At 48.2% G+C, this 19,342-nt stretch overlaps 1 protein-coding gene across 1 annotated transcript in view; it reads left to right on the top strand.

Annotated features, from left to right (window-relative positions):
- Blnk (B cell linker) overlaps positions 1 to 19,342 on the top strand; it is a 66,090-nt gene that overhangs the window by 33,666 nt on the left and 13,082 nt on the right. The window contains exons 5-11 of the mRNA XM_051199793.1: positions 970 to 1,126; positions 3,417 to 3,577; positions 7,504 to 7,585; positions 8,607 to 8,678; positions 13,681 to 13,750; positions 16,671 to 16,698; positions 17,469 to 17,511. Of these exons, the coding sequence (XP_051055750.1) occupies positions 970 to 1,126; positions 3,417 to 3,577; positions 7,504 to 7,585; positions 8,607 to 8,678; positions 13,681 to 13,750; positions 16,671 to 16,698; positions 17,469 to 17,511 (613 nt within the window). The remainder of the gene's footprint in view (positions 1 to 969; positions 1,127 to 3,416; positions 3,578 to 7,503; positions 7,586 to 8,606; positions 8,679 to 13,680; positions 13,751 to 16,670; positions 16,699 to 17,468; positions 17,512 to 19,342) is intronic.

Raw genomic sequence — 19,342 nt, forward strand, 5'->3', positions numbered from 1 at the left:
ACAAAACAAACAAAAAACCCATCGGACCAGCTCCCTAGGTCACACAGAGTGAAAAAAAAGTTAATGTTCTCCATGTTAGCATGCTCTGATCTGAGTTTCGATCTGCGAGGGTCCCTACACACACCACACCACACTTGACATGAAAGGAAACAGAGGTCTCTAGGACAGAACTGGCATTCCCACTGTCCCTCAGTAGCATGAGGACCCACGATGCAGATATCCAGGCCAGTGCTCAGAATCAAATTTGTGTTCACCACCTGGAGTGGATGTGGTCTTTGAAGACAGCAGTTCCTCCCCCTTAAACCGCAGAAAAAGAAAAGAAAAACAAGGGGAAGCGTGACTTCATTGCTGGGCATGTGGGCATAAACTTCCTCCCAGAACCCTGTGTAGCGGATCCAGTGTCCCGCCTGCGCCCCCTGCTGGTGGCACCTTACGATCACATGCGCAAAGGGGGAGAGAAAAGAATTAAGAATGCCAAAGAAAGCAAGGATGGGCATATGGGAGAGGATTGGCGAAGGGAAGATGGTGTAATTATAAGAAAAGCGGGCATAGAGGGAACACACAAGGGGGGGGGGGAAGCCTGGAGAGTAGGGACTGACCTAGCCAAAAGTGAAGAGCCATGATTAACAATGATTGGGTAAATGCCCCTGGCCATTATTTTTACTTGAGTGGGTCTCCACTGCAGGTATGAAATGTTGGCTTGTTCCTAAAGCCTTTAGACCAGAGAGAGGAACGTAGTTAGAGCATCACAGATGAAAGGAGACAAGAGTCCGGTGTCTGCCCTGAAAATCCTGTGTGGCTCCTATGTGGCTTTGGTGGGGGCTGCATGGAGCGGGTGGGGTGCGAAACGGGCTCCCCCAGCCTCAGCTTCCTGTCCTCCGCAGCAGGAACCTCTCCTGCCTCCTAAGGTAGGACCTGTCCATCCGGCGGCACCTGCAGGGATACCGAGCATGGTGTTTATATTTGCAGGACAGTGACTATGAAAATCCAGATGAGCATTCGGACTCCGAGATGTACGTGATGCCTGCGGAGGAGACGGGCGACGATTCCTATGAGCCGCCGCCGGCTGAGCAGCAGACCAGGGTGGTCCACCCAGCCCTGCCCTTCACCAGGGGCGAGTATGTAGGTGAGGTCACTGTGATGCTAGGACCACAGAGAGAGGAGATAGGCAAATCTAGCTGCTGCCTGAGGGTCCCCTGCCCTTCTCCAATTCACTTCCAAGCAGCAGGTGTGGGGACACAATGTTATGTCTTACTCATTATATGGGGAGCGCTTTTTCCCCCAGATTGGGAGCACTGAATAGGCTCCCTGTACTGATAAAGAAGTGTACACTAAGGGCTGACCTCCCTCTGCCCTTTAGCTCCCAGAAAAACCAACCTGGGCATTAGCCCTCTTTCTCCTCGGAACTTCTTCATCCAAGGTTCTGAAACTTCTGAGAAGCCCGACAGAACAACAGTGTGCTTCAAGGACCTGAGTGTCCACTAAAGCCCCCTCTGCTCTGGTGCCAGACAGCTTTACCCACAGGCCATTTAGACTGCTTGAGCCGGAATGGGGTGCCAATGAACCCGGAGCCTGAATGGGCAGAGCACAAGTCTGGCTCTGAGGCATGCATCTTGTGGTTCATCAAGAAGGCTGGTGTGGTAGCTCAGGCCTATAATTTCTAGAATCCTATAATCCTAACTTGGGGGTGGGGATGAGAAAGGATCCCAAGTTCCCAGGTCGGGCAACTTAGTAAGAACCCTATCTCAAAAATAAAAATAGTTTAAAAACAAACAAAAGCAAAACATAAACAAACAAGAAAGCAAAAGCTAACCGGGGGCACAGGTCAATGGTAGCGTTCTTAGGTGGCCTGTGTGGGGCATCTGGAGGGACAGGAAAGTCATTGTTCTCTCAGGTGACTGGGCTTCCAAAGGTGGGGGGATGGAGTGTGTCAGGTCCCCAGGCTGTTCTCAGCAGCCTCTCCACAGGGTGCCAGGAGCTCCTGTTCTGTGTTCTGTTAGGCACTTACTGTGGCCTGTGGCTCTGTTCACTCATGGAATGATCCCCAGAAGGAAGAGGATGTGTTAGGTGCACGCTGCAAACCAGAAACCACAATTCAATTCTTCAAAGCCAGTTTTCTGTTTTGCTTCTTCTTGTGGGTTTAAACACTGCATTAAGACTTCTATATAAACCACAAGAGCACTTGGGCGGTGGTGGCACACACCTTTAATCCCAGGACTTGGGAGGCAGAGGCAAGCAGATCTCAGTGAGTTCGAGGACAGCCTGATCTACAAAGCGAGTTCTAGGACAGCCAGGACTGTTACACAGAGAAGCCCTGTCTCAAAAAAAAAAAAAAAAAAAAAAAAAAAAAAAAAAAAAACAGAGGGAGGTGATAGGGAGGGGGCCCCAAGAACTACAAAGAAAGCCGGCAATGATAGACTCAGCAATGCAGATGCCCTACTGTGTGAGTACAGTAAATGTGACATCAGCCACATACCTCAGACAAAGAAGCAAGTTCTGAAAGCAAGAATGGGTACCAAGGATAGGCACAGTGTCAGGGCGTGACAGACACCAGGAGGAAGCAGGACACCCAGCAGCCTGCCTTGCCTAGGATGGAGAATGCCAGGGCATCCCTACGCTAAGAACTTCTGAAAAGAAGTGAATCCAATGAGCAGTCAGCTCCCAGCTTTGCTGGGCAGGCTGGGTCTGGAGCTCTCCCAGAGCATGCTGGTATCAGATCCACGCAGTAGGCATCCATACAATGTCCACTGCTTTCTCTGCAGTTTTTCTTATTCCTACAATTCCAAGGTGGATGACATGATCTGCCGCTTTAAAATGAGCAAGGGAGTGCCAGAGAAATTGCACCTGGTTCAAACAGGCGCAGTTAGCTGATGGCAGAGCAGAAGGAACCCACATCCATTTAATGGCTTCAGAGCCTGGGCTCTCAGATATCCGCTGAAAAGGACAGTCCTGGGCAAAGCAGGGTCACCTGACTTCTCCAGGAGTGAGGAAAGGAACTCCTTGGAATGACCTGGGGATCCTGAGGAACTTAAAAAACCTATCACAACAGACTTCATCCAGAACTAGCTCCAGAGTGGGCCTGCTTTTAAAGCCTCCAAGATGACTCTAGTGTGTAAACCCAAGTGAGGACCACAGTCCCTGCTCCCTCCCACCCACTGTGGTTAGCAGGGTGTTGGACTCCCAGCTCTCAGAGCCTGTAGGCTTTTATCACTCACCTCTGCCCCCGCCCCAGTGTGGTCCTGAGGACCCTCTGTAAGCGGTCCATCTACATGTTCATTTGGCCCCTTTAAGTACACCACACCGACCCTTTGTAGTGGCATATGTGTCTTTGGCTGTGTATTTTCTAGATCCCCATATCTCCATGGTATCTACACATTGATAGAGCCTCTTCTATGTTGTTTTTATGTTTGTTTAAGATAATCGATCCAGCCAGCGGCACTCTCCACCCTTCAGCAAGACACTCCCCAGTAAGCCTTGCTGGCCCTCAGCGAAAACAAGGCTGGCTTCCACTCTGCCGGCTCCCACCTCTCTGCAGAAGCCTCAGATCCCCCCCAAGCCCAAAGATCTTGAGGATGAGGTAAAGTAAGCTCAAAGGGCTGCCTAGGAGGGGAGTTGGAGGGGCCAGGAGAGTAGGCCTGGAGCAGCCTCCCCTCCTCCAAGCTCTACTGTTCTACTGTCCTCCAAATTCCTCAAAGTGACTCTGAGGGAAACAAGCTTGTCTCTAAAAATGATACATGGGACCCATTTGCATCATCTCAGCTTTGCCCAGAAGTGTAGTGTGTGTGTGCCACGCCCCTCAGTGACCTTCACAGCTCTTACTTTACCCTTTTCCCAGCTCCCCCATCCCCCCCCACCCCTCACCCGCCCCTGCTTGGGATTGCTGCCTTTTGAAGGTAACCCATGAACTGACCAGGCTGTGAACCTAGTGGTCCTGGCTCCCATGGCATTTGCATTTAAAAGGCAAAGATAGCCCTCAGCTGGGGCACAGCCATGAAGACAGTCCTCCAGGAGGGCACTAAAGACAGCTCTGATCTTATTGAAGCTGCTCTAGAAATCACTTGTTTTTGAGATGCCTACAGGTGGTAGAAGCTGAGGCTTGGGAGCCTGTTGTGAAATGACCTTTATTTGCATCTTAATATAATTTCCTATCAGGAGACAGAAAAGAGAACCTTTTATCTCACAGTAGAGATAAATTCCTTCTGGTCCTGTCAGCTCCGTGATTTTTGGAAAATTGGCCAACATCCCTGGGTCATAGAGCTATATTTTTCACACACACACACACACACACACACACACACACACACACACACACACACACACACACTTTCCTATTCTAGTTTCTCCTGAGGACTGAAGATGGCAGTAGCCAGCACTGAGTCAGAGCGCTGAGCCTCAGGGTAGCTCAGCTCAGTTGTAAATGAATCTTGGTTCCTCTTTTCTAGGGATGGTGAAAAGCAGAGGACAAGCAGACTTGGGGAAGGGTGGTTTCTCAATCTGTCAGTCAGAGAGGTGACACTGTCCCTTTAAGGAGAGTGTAGGTGGCAGGGAGCACTATCTTAGCCATTGGCAAATTCACAGGAAGACGTGAATTTAGACAGAAGGGACACCATGGGCTGTGCCAGGGTCTCCATTTCTGTGATTAGGTGGGAGGGAGCTAAATGGAGCCAGGCTGAGTTCTGCACACAGTGAGGCCAGGTGGAGCTCTGCACACAGTGAGCTCAGGTGGAGCTCTGCACACAGTGAGCTCAGGTGGAGCTCTGCACACAGTGAGGCCAGGTGGAGCTCTGCACACAGTGAGCCCAGGTGGAGCTCTGCACACAGCATCCCTGCAGAGGTGGAGCTCTGAACACAGTGAACCCAGGTGGAGCTCTGCACACAGTGAGCCCAGGTGGAGCTCTGCACACAGCATCCCTGCAGAGGTGGAGCTCTGCACACAGCATCCCTGCAGAGGTGGAACTCTGCACACAGCATCCCTGCAGAGGTGGCTGGAGAAAGCCTGCACCAGTGGGAAAGAAGTATAGAGGTGGCTGTGTTCTCCAAGGAGCAGATGGGAAGTTGAGATTTTAAAAAGGTTACAACCAAAACAAGGGATAGTTGGTAAAGTGTTTGCCTTGCAAGGAGGAAGAGCAGAGTTCAATTCCCACAGAACCCACTTTAAAAAGCCATGGGTGGTGAGGCTTGCCAGTAACCCCAACACTGGTAGAGACAGGCTGATCCCTCAGGCTAACCGGCTGACCAGCCTAACTTAATTAGTGATTGAGTCCCAGGCCGATGAGAGACCCTGTCAAACAAACCCAGCCTCAAAAAATCAAAAAGTAAAAGTAAATAATAAATATTAAGTTTTAAAAAATCAAACCAATAGCCACAAAGTGATCAGCAATGAAGGAGCAGCTAATGAGGTCATCCTCTGCGCACACAGGCCTGAGGTCATCCTCTGCACACAGGCCTGAGGTCATCCTCTGTGCACACACATGCTCCTGGACCAGCACACACACAGGCCTGAGGAGGTGGCTCGGTTGGTAGGGGTGTGTCTGGCACGAACAAAGCACTGGATTCCATGTCCAGCACCACATGAATCAGGAGTAGTGATAGAGTCCAGCAGTTCCAGCTCTCAGAAGGGCCAGGGTTCAAGGTTATCCTTGCCTACAGAATGAGTTCACAAGCAGGCCAGGCTACATGGGAGCTTATCTCAGGAGAGAGAGAGAGAGAGAGAGAGAGAGAGAGAGAGAGAGAGAGAGAGAGAGAGAGAGAGAGAGAGGATAAAGCCAACCCCCACACTTTTTTTTTTTTTAGTACATAGAATCTCATGTATCCCTAAAGCTTCTTTATTTTTCTCTGTTTTGTTTGTTGTTGTTTTGGGGTTTTTGTTTGTTTGTTGGGTTTTTGTTGAGACAAGGCCTTTCTATGTAGCACTGTCCTAGAATTCACTATGTAGACCAGGCTGACACTACAGCTACGGTTTTCACATATCGAAACATCACAGTAATGCCTGTGGTCCCTTTAAGATACAGATTGTGATGGCATCATACACTTGTTTTGGCAGGTAGCAAATTTAACATGGAGCTGCGGTACTGGAAATGCACAATGCATTTACCCCCTCCCTGAACAAACAGAGTTTGTTGGGTTTGGATTGAGTCTTTTATGTCATTGCTCTTTTGGAATAAAAATGTCTTGGTTCCAGAAACTCTAGAAATAGCATTACTGTAAATAGACTGGATTCTAGGCAGTATAGATAGGACAGCTCCCATTGAAGGTGGAGAGGAGAAACAGCAAAAAAGCAACAGTGCTAGAAAAACTATATATCCACATGCAAAATGAAGGAGTTGAACCCTATCTCACCATATGCAATATTAACTAGATGTGGGTCAGTGACCTAAGGTAAGTTATGAAACTGTTGGGCTATCGGGGTGAAGAAAGCATAAGTAGAAATCTTTATGGCCTGGAGTTAGGCAGTGTTTTGTTTATTATTTTTTTTTTCAATACCAAGGCACAAACAGTAGAGAAAAAAGACACACAAAGCGGACTTAAAATTTAGATCTTTGTACCGGAAGGGATGCAGCAAGGAAGCACGAATAAGGCCCATTACACATTCCTGCAATCCTAACACCGGGGGCTGAAGCAAGAGGACTTCAGGTCCATGCTACTCTATGAACACAGTGAGACTCAAAACTGAAGGAAAAAATGCAAGTCATGCATCTTCTACAGGACTTAAATCTAGGGCATGCAAGGAACGAATATACCATCCAATAGAAAGGTGAACCACACAATTGTAAGTGGGAAAGGACATTAACAGTCAAAGATACTAATATGGACAGTAAGTACCTAAGTAGTAGTCATCACAGGAATATAGATCCAAGCTACAAGACACACCTAAAGTCATATTAGATATTTTAGAAGCCTAGAGATAAAGCACCCATCGGCTGAATACTGATGTAGTAGTCTGAATGAGAATGGTCCCCATCCTCTCAGGCATTCAACACTTGGTCCCCAGCTGGTGGCCCCGGTTGGGGGGTTCAGGAGGTGTGGCCTTGCTGAAGAAGTATGTCACTGGGATGGGCCTTTGAGTTTATATAATCTCACCCACATCCAGATAAGGCTCTGTTTCACACTTACGATTAAAGACAGGAGCCATCAGCTTCCTGCTACCATGGCATCTGTGTGCCATTGTGCCTTCCCGCCATCATGGATGCTTATCCCTCAGGAACCCTAAGCCCAAACAAGCTCTCCCTTCTGTAAATTGCATGTGCTCCTGATGTTTCATCTCAGAACATACAACTAATATTATCCAGTATTCATGGGACAGAGTCTGGGAGACAAGCCCCCCATAGATCCAACAGATAATTAAGTGCCAAAAGGCACCCCACTGTAAACCTCACCTAGTGCAATTTTATGTATGTGACTTACAGCCTGTGAAAGCATTCACAAAAATAAAAATCTCTTTCTTCCACAGTTAGCTATGAACTTACAGCAAGCATCGTCTTCATTCACTTCTGTTTCTTTTAGGCTGATTATGTGGTCCCTGTGGAGGATAATGATGAAAACTATATCCATCCCAGAGAAAGCAGCCCGCTGCGCGCTGAGAAAGGTAAGCATTTGGAGTTTGGAGTGCCTGAAACCTTCTAGCAGTTAGCCCCCCCCCCCCCCCCGCACAAGGCTGTTTAAGGGTAAGCACTGAGGGAGGAGCTCAGAACTGACAGGTTCTTCTGTGTAACCTCGCCCCCTTTGGCTGGTCCAGAGCCTTTCTTCTCCTTCGGCATTCACGGTTTTAGACCTAGGTTATAAAAGCACCAGAGCTATTAATCAAACTCAGAAAGGTCCTCAAAAGTTAATGCTCCAGGATTGCAAGCCACACGGTGGACTTGGAAAAGTGCGTGGCAAGCAAGTCTGTGGAGGGATGGTGAAATGAGAGGCTGGGTACTCCGCATCCTGGGTCTTCAGCTTCACATCTCTCAGGCCCTGTAAACCCTGCCAGGGATAAGAAATGCTATCATAAACATGTCTCAGATCAGACATGGAATCAGCGCCCTCAGAAATAGTGACTTTGGAAAACATAGTACCAGGCATGTGTCCCCTCTTCAAATGGCACTTCCCATCTAATAAATTAGACCAGTGAGAATTGTCCTCAACTCTCCCGTTTGGTTTTATTTTTTATGACAACAGTCTCCTGTATTTAAAGCAACAGCTTTAAGACCAAGTCGCCCAGTGCACAAAACAATACCTACATGTCCCCTCTCTCCACCCCTCCAACCATCACAAAATCCAAGAGAATTTGTATATGGGTGGGGAGGAGGACTAGTTAATTTGGCACCACCGTGTTTAGCTTTAATATACTTTTGATTAAAACCAAACAAAGCCAAACCCCCTTTTTGTGTCCACGTGGGTGACTTTCTGATCCACGTGTACTTTAGCAAATTGTCTTATTTCATTCATTTAATCACTAATACATCCAACTCAAAGCTTCCCCTTGAGAAGATTTCTTCAGATGATTTATGTGGTTAATAATGGTCATGGGATCTTTACAGACTGATCATCTTTCTCTCTACAAGAATTTTCCTCAGTGGAACATGCCTGTAACCATCCCATGTGTACATATCTGTGTGTTTCAGCTCCCATGGTGAATAGATCAACCAAGCCAAACGGCTCCTCAAAGCCAATGCCACCTCCGGGGAATGTCACAGGTAAAGTATTTGGTTTGTTTTAGAATCTGTTCCAAGAGATACACAATGGAGACCATATGTGAATAGTCATCTATATCCCCAAGTTTTCCTGATAATGGGGGACAAAGTCTCAGTCTGGTGCATGCCCACAGGCTTCCTGACATTGCCCTCATCTCCCTAAGCATGATAGACAAAAATATCTTCACAAGCTGTCAACTATCTCTGGGTTGGGATCAACTTCTAGCCAGGTGAGAACCACAAGTTTAAAGAAACCAAACCACTCAGTCTGTAGCGACTTGTCTCCAGGTGGGAATTTGGAGAGAGTCTAATGGCTGGCTGGTCTGTAGAGTTTATCAGGGAAGGACAGGCAGATTTTGTATTTCTGAGCTTTCTCTAAGTTGGTATCATATACAATTCTGCCCCCCCCCAACAAAAACAAACCTTGAAATACACAAATCCCCATAAATGTGCAAACTGAATTACACACTAGTGTAGCCCAAATTATTGCAGAATTGCTGGGTGGAATCTTTTGTGTGCATGCTTCAGAGATGGGATGCTACACAGCCTAATAATAGCATAAAATAGCAGTCTTGAAGAATGCTTGCAAAGAGGCTTGCTCTGGGGCTTACATGGCTGACCTGGGAGTGGGGCTAACAGAACGAACCTTGGATATGAAGCTGAAGTACTGTGATACGGGAAAGGCACAGGCACAGGACACACTGTAAGTGAATTTCCTAGCTGAGAAAGGAAGCAGAACTTGCCACCCAACCTGCACCTTTAAAACAAACACTTGTAAATTCCTGCTCAGGACAGAGGAGACTGAAGCTGATTTCCCCCTTTTACTTGTGTGCTTGGGTGCACCATCCACCACACTTCTCCCTTAGAGTGTCCGAACCACGTACTGGGCATGTTCAGAAAGGAAGGTGGGTGCCCGCTATGCCGCTGCTGGGGTCATTCTACTGGTGTGTCTGTTGGTCCCGTTGCACTCTGGGAGAGCAGAAGGACCTAGCTGGGAGTAGAGGGTCTTCACAGACACAGAAACATCCCAGCATCTTCTTTGCAGAGAGGCACCAATGGCTCTGACCTGCACAGCGAGCCTCCGAAGAATGATACAACTGGAGAGAAGCCTGTCTGGGTCCACAGCTCACATGGCCCTGTCTTGTGCCCTCTCTGAGCCTCCATTGTCCCACTTGGTGTTAGTGAGGTGCAGATGCCGCTTCTGCAGTCCCCAGCACTCTGCCAGCACCCAGAGACACTGGGGTTTTCATGACAAGACACTAATAACCATCCTGCTTACTAGTCCTTTATGAGTTATAATCTGAATATTATATATAGCACTCACCCGTCTTAGTATACAGCCAGTGATTTCTATGAGCCGTGACGTTTATGGCAACACATTGTGTAATCATTGCCCCAGCTCACTTTAAACATTTCCATGCCCACCCAGCCCCAAGTCCCTTATGTCCATTTTTTTACAGTCAGTGCTGTCTCCAGGCAACCACTTGTCTGCATCCACTGCGGTAAACCTGCTTTTGCTGACATTTCGTATAGACAGGCTCACTCACTAGGTGGCCCCGCACATCTGGCTTCTGAACATCTGGCTCTTTTCCCTCACTATAAAGTTTTTAGCCATCAGAAAGTTTTGCTCCTTTCCCAGATTCTGGCGGTGTCTGGCTGATTCTTTAAAATGTCAGATGTACACTGTTGTCTGACCGTAAAGTGAATTTGAGGAGATGAGAAGTATCCCTACATCACAGAGCACTTGAGACAGTGTTCCTAGGAGGTTACCCAGCCAGTCTGATGACAGAGACATAACCAGAATGTTGTCTTCCTAACACGGTGGGTGTTTTAAAAATGGATTTGTCAGCGATCAGGGCATGCTCATGCCTTGGTCCACATGAGGAGATCTGAGGACAGCTTTGTAAAATCACTTCTCTCTTTCACCATGTGGGTTCTGGGGATTGAACTTGAGTCCTCCAGCTTGGTGGCAAGCACTATTATCTGCTGAGCCACCTCACCGGCCCAAGAGCATGGGTTTGCACCAGCACCATACTCTGGTTCACTAGAGTGTCGCTGGAAGGCCCTCCTGACCCTGGCAAAAACCGTGTATGGAGAGGAAGGAAAGGGGGACATGTTGGCATGCTGGTCGGGGACATGGAGGAAAGGCTAGCTCAGTAGAAAAACCAGGCAGTGGGTCTAACAAAGGCTGGGGTGGGGGTGGGGGTGGGGTCTGACTTAGATCTCTTATCTGCTTCCCATGTTTTCAGACATGGTTGCCTCCTCTGCCCTGAATTCTATCTGAGTATGAGTGGCTAGCCTCTCTGCCTCTCTGTCAACCTTAATGTTCAGTGTTTCTCAGCCGTTAGATGATCACAGTGGGACTCACACACCATAGTTGGATGAAGTTTCTCTTTATCTTCATGCCACATGTACAGCTTACTGTATGAGGGGCACAGTCATGAAACTGCCGACATGACAGCTCCATCATTAGGGAGAAGGTTCATTCTTTCCTTCCTTCTTTCCTTCCTTCTTTCCTTCCTTCCTTCCTTCTTTCCTTCCTTCATTCCTTCCTTCTTTCCTTCCTCCTTCCTTCCTTCCTTTCTTGTTTTTGTTTTTCAAGACAGAGTTTCTCTGTATTGCCTTGGAGCCTACCCTGGGACTAGCTCTGTAGACCAGGCTGGCTTTGAACTCACAGAGCCTGCCTCTCCCTCCCGAGTGCTGGGATTAAAGTCGTCTACCACCAATGCCTGGCATGGGGAAGGTCTTTATTGTGAGTAAAAGAGAAAAGATCCAGAGGCACCTGGAAGAGTCCAGAATGGGAGGGAGGGGGAGGGAGGGAGAGAGAGAGAGAGAGAGAGAGAGAGAGAGAGAGAGAGAGAGAGAGAGAGAGAGAGCCGGGCCAGGTAAGCAGCGGGAGAGAGTAGTGAAGATGGAGAATGGATAGTGAAAACGAGACAGAGAGCAGCATGAGAAGGTGCGGGTGAGCAAGTCATGTGGGTTGTAAGGAGGATGCGAAGCTGGGAGAAGAAAGCGAGATACTAGCGTGGACTTTGAAATGTGTAACAGGCACTCGTGATTCTGAGGGAGCCTGGAGCCCAGCGTGGGTGTGCTGAGAGCTGCCACAGGTCTCTGTCAATGGAGAGCCAAGGGAAATGACTCCTTTTGGGGGGCAGGGGGTGGGGAGGGGTGTTGGGACTGTTTCACAAGTTCCTAAGGAAGGCTAGCTTCTATCTACAGGCAGAAACCCTTCTATCGTCCATCTTGAGCCAGATATCTGGACAGTCTGCAACCTAACACTTACAAATGTGATTTCCTTCCTTCCATGTTTTCTAAACTGCACTTACGTCAAGTAAGCCATAAACAGGAGCAGTGCTGGAGAAGGCCCAGAGCAACCAGGGCCACCCAGGCTGGCTTGCCACTGTTCAGTGACTTTAGCACTCAGCAAGTCCTGTGTGGGGAAGAGTAGATGGGCTCCGTGTTAAGAGAGTGTCCTGGTGGCCTGACTTTCAATACCTTCAAGATCTCTTTCTCCAGCACGAGATGCCAGGAAGACACACATGTTTCTCCAGCACGACATGCCAGGAAGACACATATGTCTCTCCTGCCAGGTTCCTTGCACGGGGCCTGTGGGAGTCTCAGGGCTCCCAGAGACCAGGGCCTTAGCAATGTTTGTGTTTCCCGGTAAACTAAAGCAGTACACAGAGCAATGGCTCTGACACAAGCTTGCAGGGCATCTCCTGAACATCCATCAGGAGCTGGGGACCTCTCTATACAGTAGCCTCTTTGTGAGGTATTTATTCAGAGCTTGGGAGATGGCTCGGTGGGTCAAGATGAGAACCCGAGTTTGGCTCTCTCAGCACACATGTGAAAAGTCAGGCGTGAGCATGCATGCTACTGTAACACCAGCACTGTGGCAGGTAGAGACAGGAGGCTCACTGGGACCTGCTGGCTGACAGCCTAGCTCCAGGTTTGATGAAAGGCCCTGTCTAAAAGGAGTAAGGCAGAATAATGGAGCAATACATTTGCATCGTTCTCTGTTCTCTACACACACATGCACAAGCAAATGCAAGCAGATACACCCCACACACAATGTTTATTTAGTTTGACCCAACAAAGTTCTCAAGAGCCTTTTTGTCTTACCGCGGTAGTGTTCAAGCAGCCATCCCTGTGAGGAATCTATTACCTCTCTGACTGCTTCTTTCGTGGTTGTCTGGCTCTGTTTTCAGCCAGGCGGGTGGGGAGGGCATGAATATAAGATTGCTGGGTTCCTTCTGTGATTTCAGAAGACGCAATACGGGGAATGGCCTAGCGCTTGCCCTCACTTGGCTGTGAGTGAGTAGATATTCTCTGATGTGCAAGATATTCTCTGATCTGCTAGACACTGCACTCGAGTGTGGTATGCATGAACTGGGAGGGCCGAGGGCACCAGGAGGGGCGGGTTGAGCCCATAGTCTCTAGATACAGTTGCTGAGCACACCTGTACAGTGGTATTTCTCGGCTCCCTCTCAAAGGGACTTTTGTATGTTTTCACTGGGCTCTCAGAACCAGGGTCCCAGTGTAGCATGAATTCTAATAGGTCTTAATAATAAAACTCAGGTCAGATATTTGGGTGTGGGAGACAGAAAGATCAGAGAAGCCAAGCGGCCAGCCATTAGCTCTTATCTCTACCCCAGACTGAATGGGCGATCCTGTCTCCATGAATCCTCAGACCAAATGCTCTCTCTACAAAACCTCAAAGGGACTGTTCCTTGGACCTCACTGAGCTCCTGTCTCCTCCTGCCTTATACTCCTCTCTCTGCCCAGCCATATCCCATCCTGTCTCCACCTCCTCAGTGCTGGGATTAAAGGCGTGTGACTCCAAGTGCTGGGATCACCTTTGTGTAAATTCTGTTTCTCTTTTAGACTGGATCAGTTTCATGTATCCCAGGGTGGCCTTGAACTTACGGAGATCCATCCGCCTCTGTCTCCCAAGTTCTAGGATTAAAGGTGTGTGCCCCCACTGATACATGTATGCTCTGTGCAGGTCGAAACAGTGGAGTCTGGGACTCCAAGTCATCTTTGCCGGCAGCACCGTCCCCACTGCCGCGAGCTGGGTGAGTACTAATCGAGGACAGTGGCTGTATGCGATCTGGGAGGCGGGATGGTGGGGTCCTGCTGCCCTGAGGATCCCTGCTAGTTCTCCATTCTCATGGCAGCCTTCATGATGGATCAGAAGAGCTGCCACTAAAACTGGAAATGAGGAGTCTTGCCTCACTTTAAGTCAGTTTTAGCTGAAATGTGAGTCCAGTGGCTCACTGTGATTTGCTGGGCACCCTAGCTTTCAACACCTGATAGCTCTGAGATCTCCAGTCAGGTTCAGACCTTTACTTTCTGCTCCCTGGTTTCATTTGCAAGGGGATCTGGCATCAGAATGTGCGTTAGGATGCTCATACATCTGAACACGATTTAGATTGTGTTGTGGGACAATACTTATGGGATTTAAGGCGGCTTTGGAGACCGCTGAGTGAGTATTATGGCACCACCCCATTAGTTACTTTTCTATTGCTGTGATAAGACACTATGATTAGGGCAGCTTATAAAAGAAAGAATTTAATCTGGGCTTAGCATCATATGTTTTGAGACCATGATGGCAGAGTGAAGAAATGGCTGAGAGCTTATCTGATCTACAGCCATGAGACAGAAAGGAGAGAGACTGGAAATGGTCCAGTTGGTGGTGGTGTTTTTTTGGGGGTGGAAGAGGTAGGTTCAAGACAGGGCTTCTCCGTGTAGCCTTGGCTGTCCTGGAATTCGCTCTGCAGACCAGGCTGGCCTTGAAGTCAGAGATCTGCCTGCTTCTGCCTCCTGAGTGCTAGAAATAAAGTCGTGTGCCGCCACTACCTGGAAGCACACATCTTTTGAGACCTCAAAGTCTGTCCCCAGTGAGATAGCTTTTCTAACAAGACCATATCTCCTAATCCTTCTCAAACAATTCTACCTACTGAGAGCCAAGTATTGAAATATTTAAGTCTATTGGGGACATTTTTATTCAAATGCCATATATTTCATACAATTATGTTGTCTCCATAGGTTGTTACAAAAGTACCCTTATGAGCTGGGAAGTTGAGTCAGTGGTTAAGATCAGGCAACACTCTGCCAAAGGACCTGAGTCTGATTCCCAGATACATGCCAGGAGGCATGCCACCTGGCATGTTACTCCAGCTCCAGGGCATCTGACAAATCTGATCTACACGACACCTATCCAAACACCACACACACACACACACACACACACACACACACACACACACACCATGTATACATTTACACCACACACACACACACACACACACACACACACACATACCATGTATACATTTACACCACACACACACACACATACACTCATGCACTCACACATACCATATACACACTACGCACACGTGCACACACACACACACACGTGCGTGCACACACATTTTAATAAAATAAATCTTTTTTAAAAGCACACTTACATATGTATAAAACTGGCCTGCATGGTTACAATCTTGATTCTACCCCAGCGGAAAGCAAATGAGCCTTAATTTGGGGGTGGGGCTTATTAACCAAAACTGCACCCCTCTCTTGGCTTCACATTGAACAGTTATTTAGTCTGTTGAAACTTACAGTTTCCTGATCTCTAAAATATGACAAGAATAGAATTTAAAAAAAAATGGAGTCAGGGTCTCACTATGTAGTCCTGGCTGGCCTGGAACGTGCTATGTAGGTCAGGCTGACTGCCTGCCTCTGCCTCCCACATGCTGAAATTAAAAGCCCATGCTACCACACGCAGCCTCTTGTAGATTTTCAGTTTTGTTTGAAACAGGGTTTCACTATATACATAATACACACTTGGAAAGGTCGTTTAAATGGTTGAAGTGACCTGCGAGGAGCTTAACCTAGTTCCAGACATTATTATTAGTGCGCCTCCTCCCACTTCAGCTCTCAGACAAAACATGAGAGGAAGATGTGGGAAAGAAGAGGAAGAGAGTGGGGAGCTGAATCGAGGACAGGGAAAAGGATCCAAACTAAACTCCAACAAGAAGCATAAAGCCTTAGCAAGGGCAAGTCCAGGCTCTATTAAAGCCAAGATAAAGAGAAAGTTGGCATTGGGGCAGGCATTTGGGACTAGTTGTGCTTTGGATCCCTTGGAAGACAGACATCAGGGAAGAGTCACCTTGTGGTAGAGCAGAAGTGGATACAGGAAGGTGACAGCTGCAACCTCACCTGCCTGACCCTGGGCTCCGGGCGGTACCCACAGGGTGTCAGGGGTGTGGGAAGGGCTCTGCATTTGCCTCAGTTCAGGCTAAGGAAGCTGGAGTGCACAGGTGCCTCATGGCCAAAAGAAGGGGCCAAAAGTCACCAAAGCAGGTAGCAGCAGACCTGAGACAAGAGCTGTTCTGATGACTCTTGGCAACTGGGCTCTTGCCTATTAACACTCATATGGTGGTTTGAGTAAGAATGGCTCACACAGGCTCCCATATTAGAATGCTTAAGGAGTGGCACTATTTGAAAGGATCAGGAGGTGTGGCCTTGTTGGAGGGAGAGAGTTACTGAGGATGGGCTTTGAGGTCTCAAAAGCCCACACAAGGCCAAGGGTCTCTCCCCCCCCCTCTCTCTCTCTGTGTGTGTGTATCTGCGTGTATATAGCTCTCAGCTACTGCTCAGGCACCTGCCTGCATGCCACTATGCTCCCTGTCACCCTGTTAATGAACCAAGCCTCTGAAACAGTAAGCAAGTCATCAATTAAATGCTTTCTTTTATAAGAGCTGCCATGGTCATGGTGTCTCTTCACAGCAATGGAGCACTGACTAAGACAATTAACCCTTCTCTGTCTGTTGGGCGGATCCTCGCTGTTGACTCGCCTGTCCACCTTATGTGTCCGTCCTTCAAGAGCGGTCTTCCTACCCGCTGTTTTCACTTTCATGGTCTAAGAAGAAGGTGGTAGCTCTGCCTCATCTTCCTTGTGTTTAACAAGACTGATCTTTTATTCCCCAGGAAGAAAACAGCTACAGCACTGAAGACAGTAAGTTGGTTCCGCACTTGAATGCGCTTCACATTCCCTGCAGTATCTGTTGTTAGTCACTTACTTAATGCATCCAGTTGTGCTTGACACAGAAGGCTTAGCAACTGAAGCAGCGGCTGCCCAGACAGCCCAGAGGAGAGTCTCAGGCTCAGGCAGCTGGGAAGGTGCTACTCCTGGCGAGCTGGTCCTTGCTGGATTCTGTCAGCCTCCCTGAATGTGTGCAGAGATCACAGAAGATGTGCAGGCATCCATGCCTCCATCACTGCAGGAAGCTTCTGTCCACTTCCTGCCTTGCTGACCCCAGAGCAACTGGCAGACCACTGTGTATCAGATAAACAGCCAAAGACTAAACTCAGCCTCTGGCCAGAATGGGGTAACCCTGGGCAAGCCCATGATGCAAACACAGACCATCTGGACCCAAACTTACATTAGAGCCGACAGTGACAATCACTTGGGGTACACAGAAAGTGGGGCATGAGACCAAAGCCAGATGCCTGATGTCCCCGGCACAAGCACTACTGCCTAGAGGCTGCTGGGGGTCATAGTGTCTGCCAACACTGTTGACGGATGAGTGATGCCCCACGGTGAAATGTACTGCTCCTCCCATGAGACACACCCATACAATTTTCAACTGACGGAAGCTGCCTTCGCTTTGTTGTCATGATTTAGAGTAACTGCATCAAATCTCTACCAGCACGTTTAATATTGCTCTGACTCTTATCTCCATGCTCTGCTTTGTTGAGTGTCTTTGTCTTTGTTTCTTATTTCAGACTCCAGTCGCCTCTCCACCCAATGCATCAAATGTTTGTGAAGGTAAACGTATTTATTCTGAAGGTTGAGCATGTACTCTAAAAGCAATTTTTCAATTAATGATTTGCATATATATCCTTAATTCTGACTTTCTTTCATTATCGATGAGCCAATTGTTAGTATGAAGCAAGTCTTCTAAATGATTTGTAGTTTGTGTTGTAGTTGTGAGTAGCAAAGCTAACTCAGAAGCCTGAGCTGAGCAGGCAGGGACTGTGATGAAGGCTGCAGCCTGCCTGCCACTGGCCAATCGCAGAGGGCCACAGCCAGTTGGAAAGCAATATGGTGGTACAGTCTCTGGCCTTAGAGCCACCAACATGTCTCAGAACAGTGAATTTTTAAAACTCTGTTTATTTAAAGAAGTTCTGTTGGCAAGTTTTCAAAGTTCAAAAGCCCACTCCCAGTCTTAGTAATCTTCAGATACTTCTCTGCTTTGCGTCACCATATCTCAAAAAAAAAAAAAAAAAAAAAAAAAAGCAAAATAAAACAAACAACAAACAAACAAAACACATGCTTTTTAATAATGAGCCCATTTAAAAAGCTTGTGTTTGAAAAGCATGAATGGGGACCGGAAAGTGAAAGTGAGCCTCATTCATGATGTCACTTAGAGAACACAGAGACACTGAAGTCTGCACCCATCCTTTTGCACCCAGGAAGCCACCGTGCACTTCATCACAGAGCCTGCCCTTTCACTGTCCCACGTGTGTGTCTGCACAGAGCACGCTGGTGTCCCTGCTCATGGGACAGGGGCCTTTCTTCCTTGAGCACACACCGCAGCTCTCACCTCTGCTTTAATGCACCATTAGGGTCCCCGCCCATTCTAGTTCCTTCTTCTTTCCTGTTTCAGCCCCCCCCCCCCGTCCTGTGGTTCTCTGCAGCCCCTTTGAAGTTTTCCCGTTCCTGGACATGCTATGCATGCCTCCCATGCCTTCCAGACTGTCCAGCCTGATGAGCAGGAGAGGGCAGAGAGTCCTAGTGACCAGGCCTCTGTGCAAACTTAAAGGCTTAGGGAGTCTCTAAAACCAAGATGGAGGGGCTGCTGGTTTGCCCCTGCTGCTGGAGACTTCCCACAAGGAGCTAAGTGAGCTGCTTCCTTTGGACTCCTTCCAAAAGCAGAAGCAGTGGTCCTTTAAACCCGAAGGGAGGGAGCAGCCATCTCTGCCCTGGAGAGGTGATTTCAGGACTGTGAAAGATTCGAGAGAGGGAAGACAGATAAGGAAATTAGTGAGGTGAGACCGTGTAGGGCTTTGTTTGGGTGGGGTAAACTCTGTGAGAATCGTTGCCCCCCAGTCTGCTTACAAGCTGGGGCACAGGTTGAAAAGCTTCCTTTTTCAGCTGGCATCTAGCCATTGTTGGGATGACCAGTGAGTAGCCAGTTAAAGAATCAGATGACTGATAGACATCTCTCATGACTGGGGCGGGAGGGGCTAGGGCAGGAAATCAGGAATCCAGAGAGACAAGCTACTTGCCTTCTTGTGTGTGAGTGGGTGCAGGAAAGAAACTGCTGATGTAACCGATCTATGATGTGGTTAAGGTTTTTATTGCAGATATGACAGAAAACAGCCAGAGGCATCTGGAAGAGTCTAGAACAGAGAGAGAGAGAGAGAGAGAGAGAGAGAGAGAGAGAGAGAGAGAGAGAGAGAGAGAGAGAGAGAGAGAAGACTGAACAAAACCGGGTCTAGGGAAGCAGGAGAGAGTAGTAGAGATTCTGCGATAACAAGAGGTAGAGCTAGAGAGAATAATCAAACAAGTAGTGAGAAAAGCCAGAAGCCAGGTTATATGAGGGATGAGTAGCTGGGGGAGGGGAGCGGCTGGTGCTAGCATGGACTTGGAAATG

Source organism: Phodopus roborovskii, unplaced genomic scaffold (assembly GCF_943737965.1).
Source record: "Phodopus roborovskii unplaced genomic scaffold, PHOROB, whole genome shotgun sequence".
Classification (NCBI taxonomy): domain Eukaryota; kingdom Metazoa; phylum Chordata; class Mammalia; order Rodentia; family Cricetidae; genus Phodopus; species Phodopus roborovskii.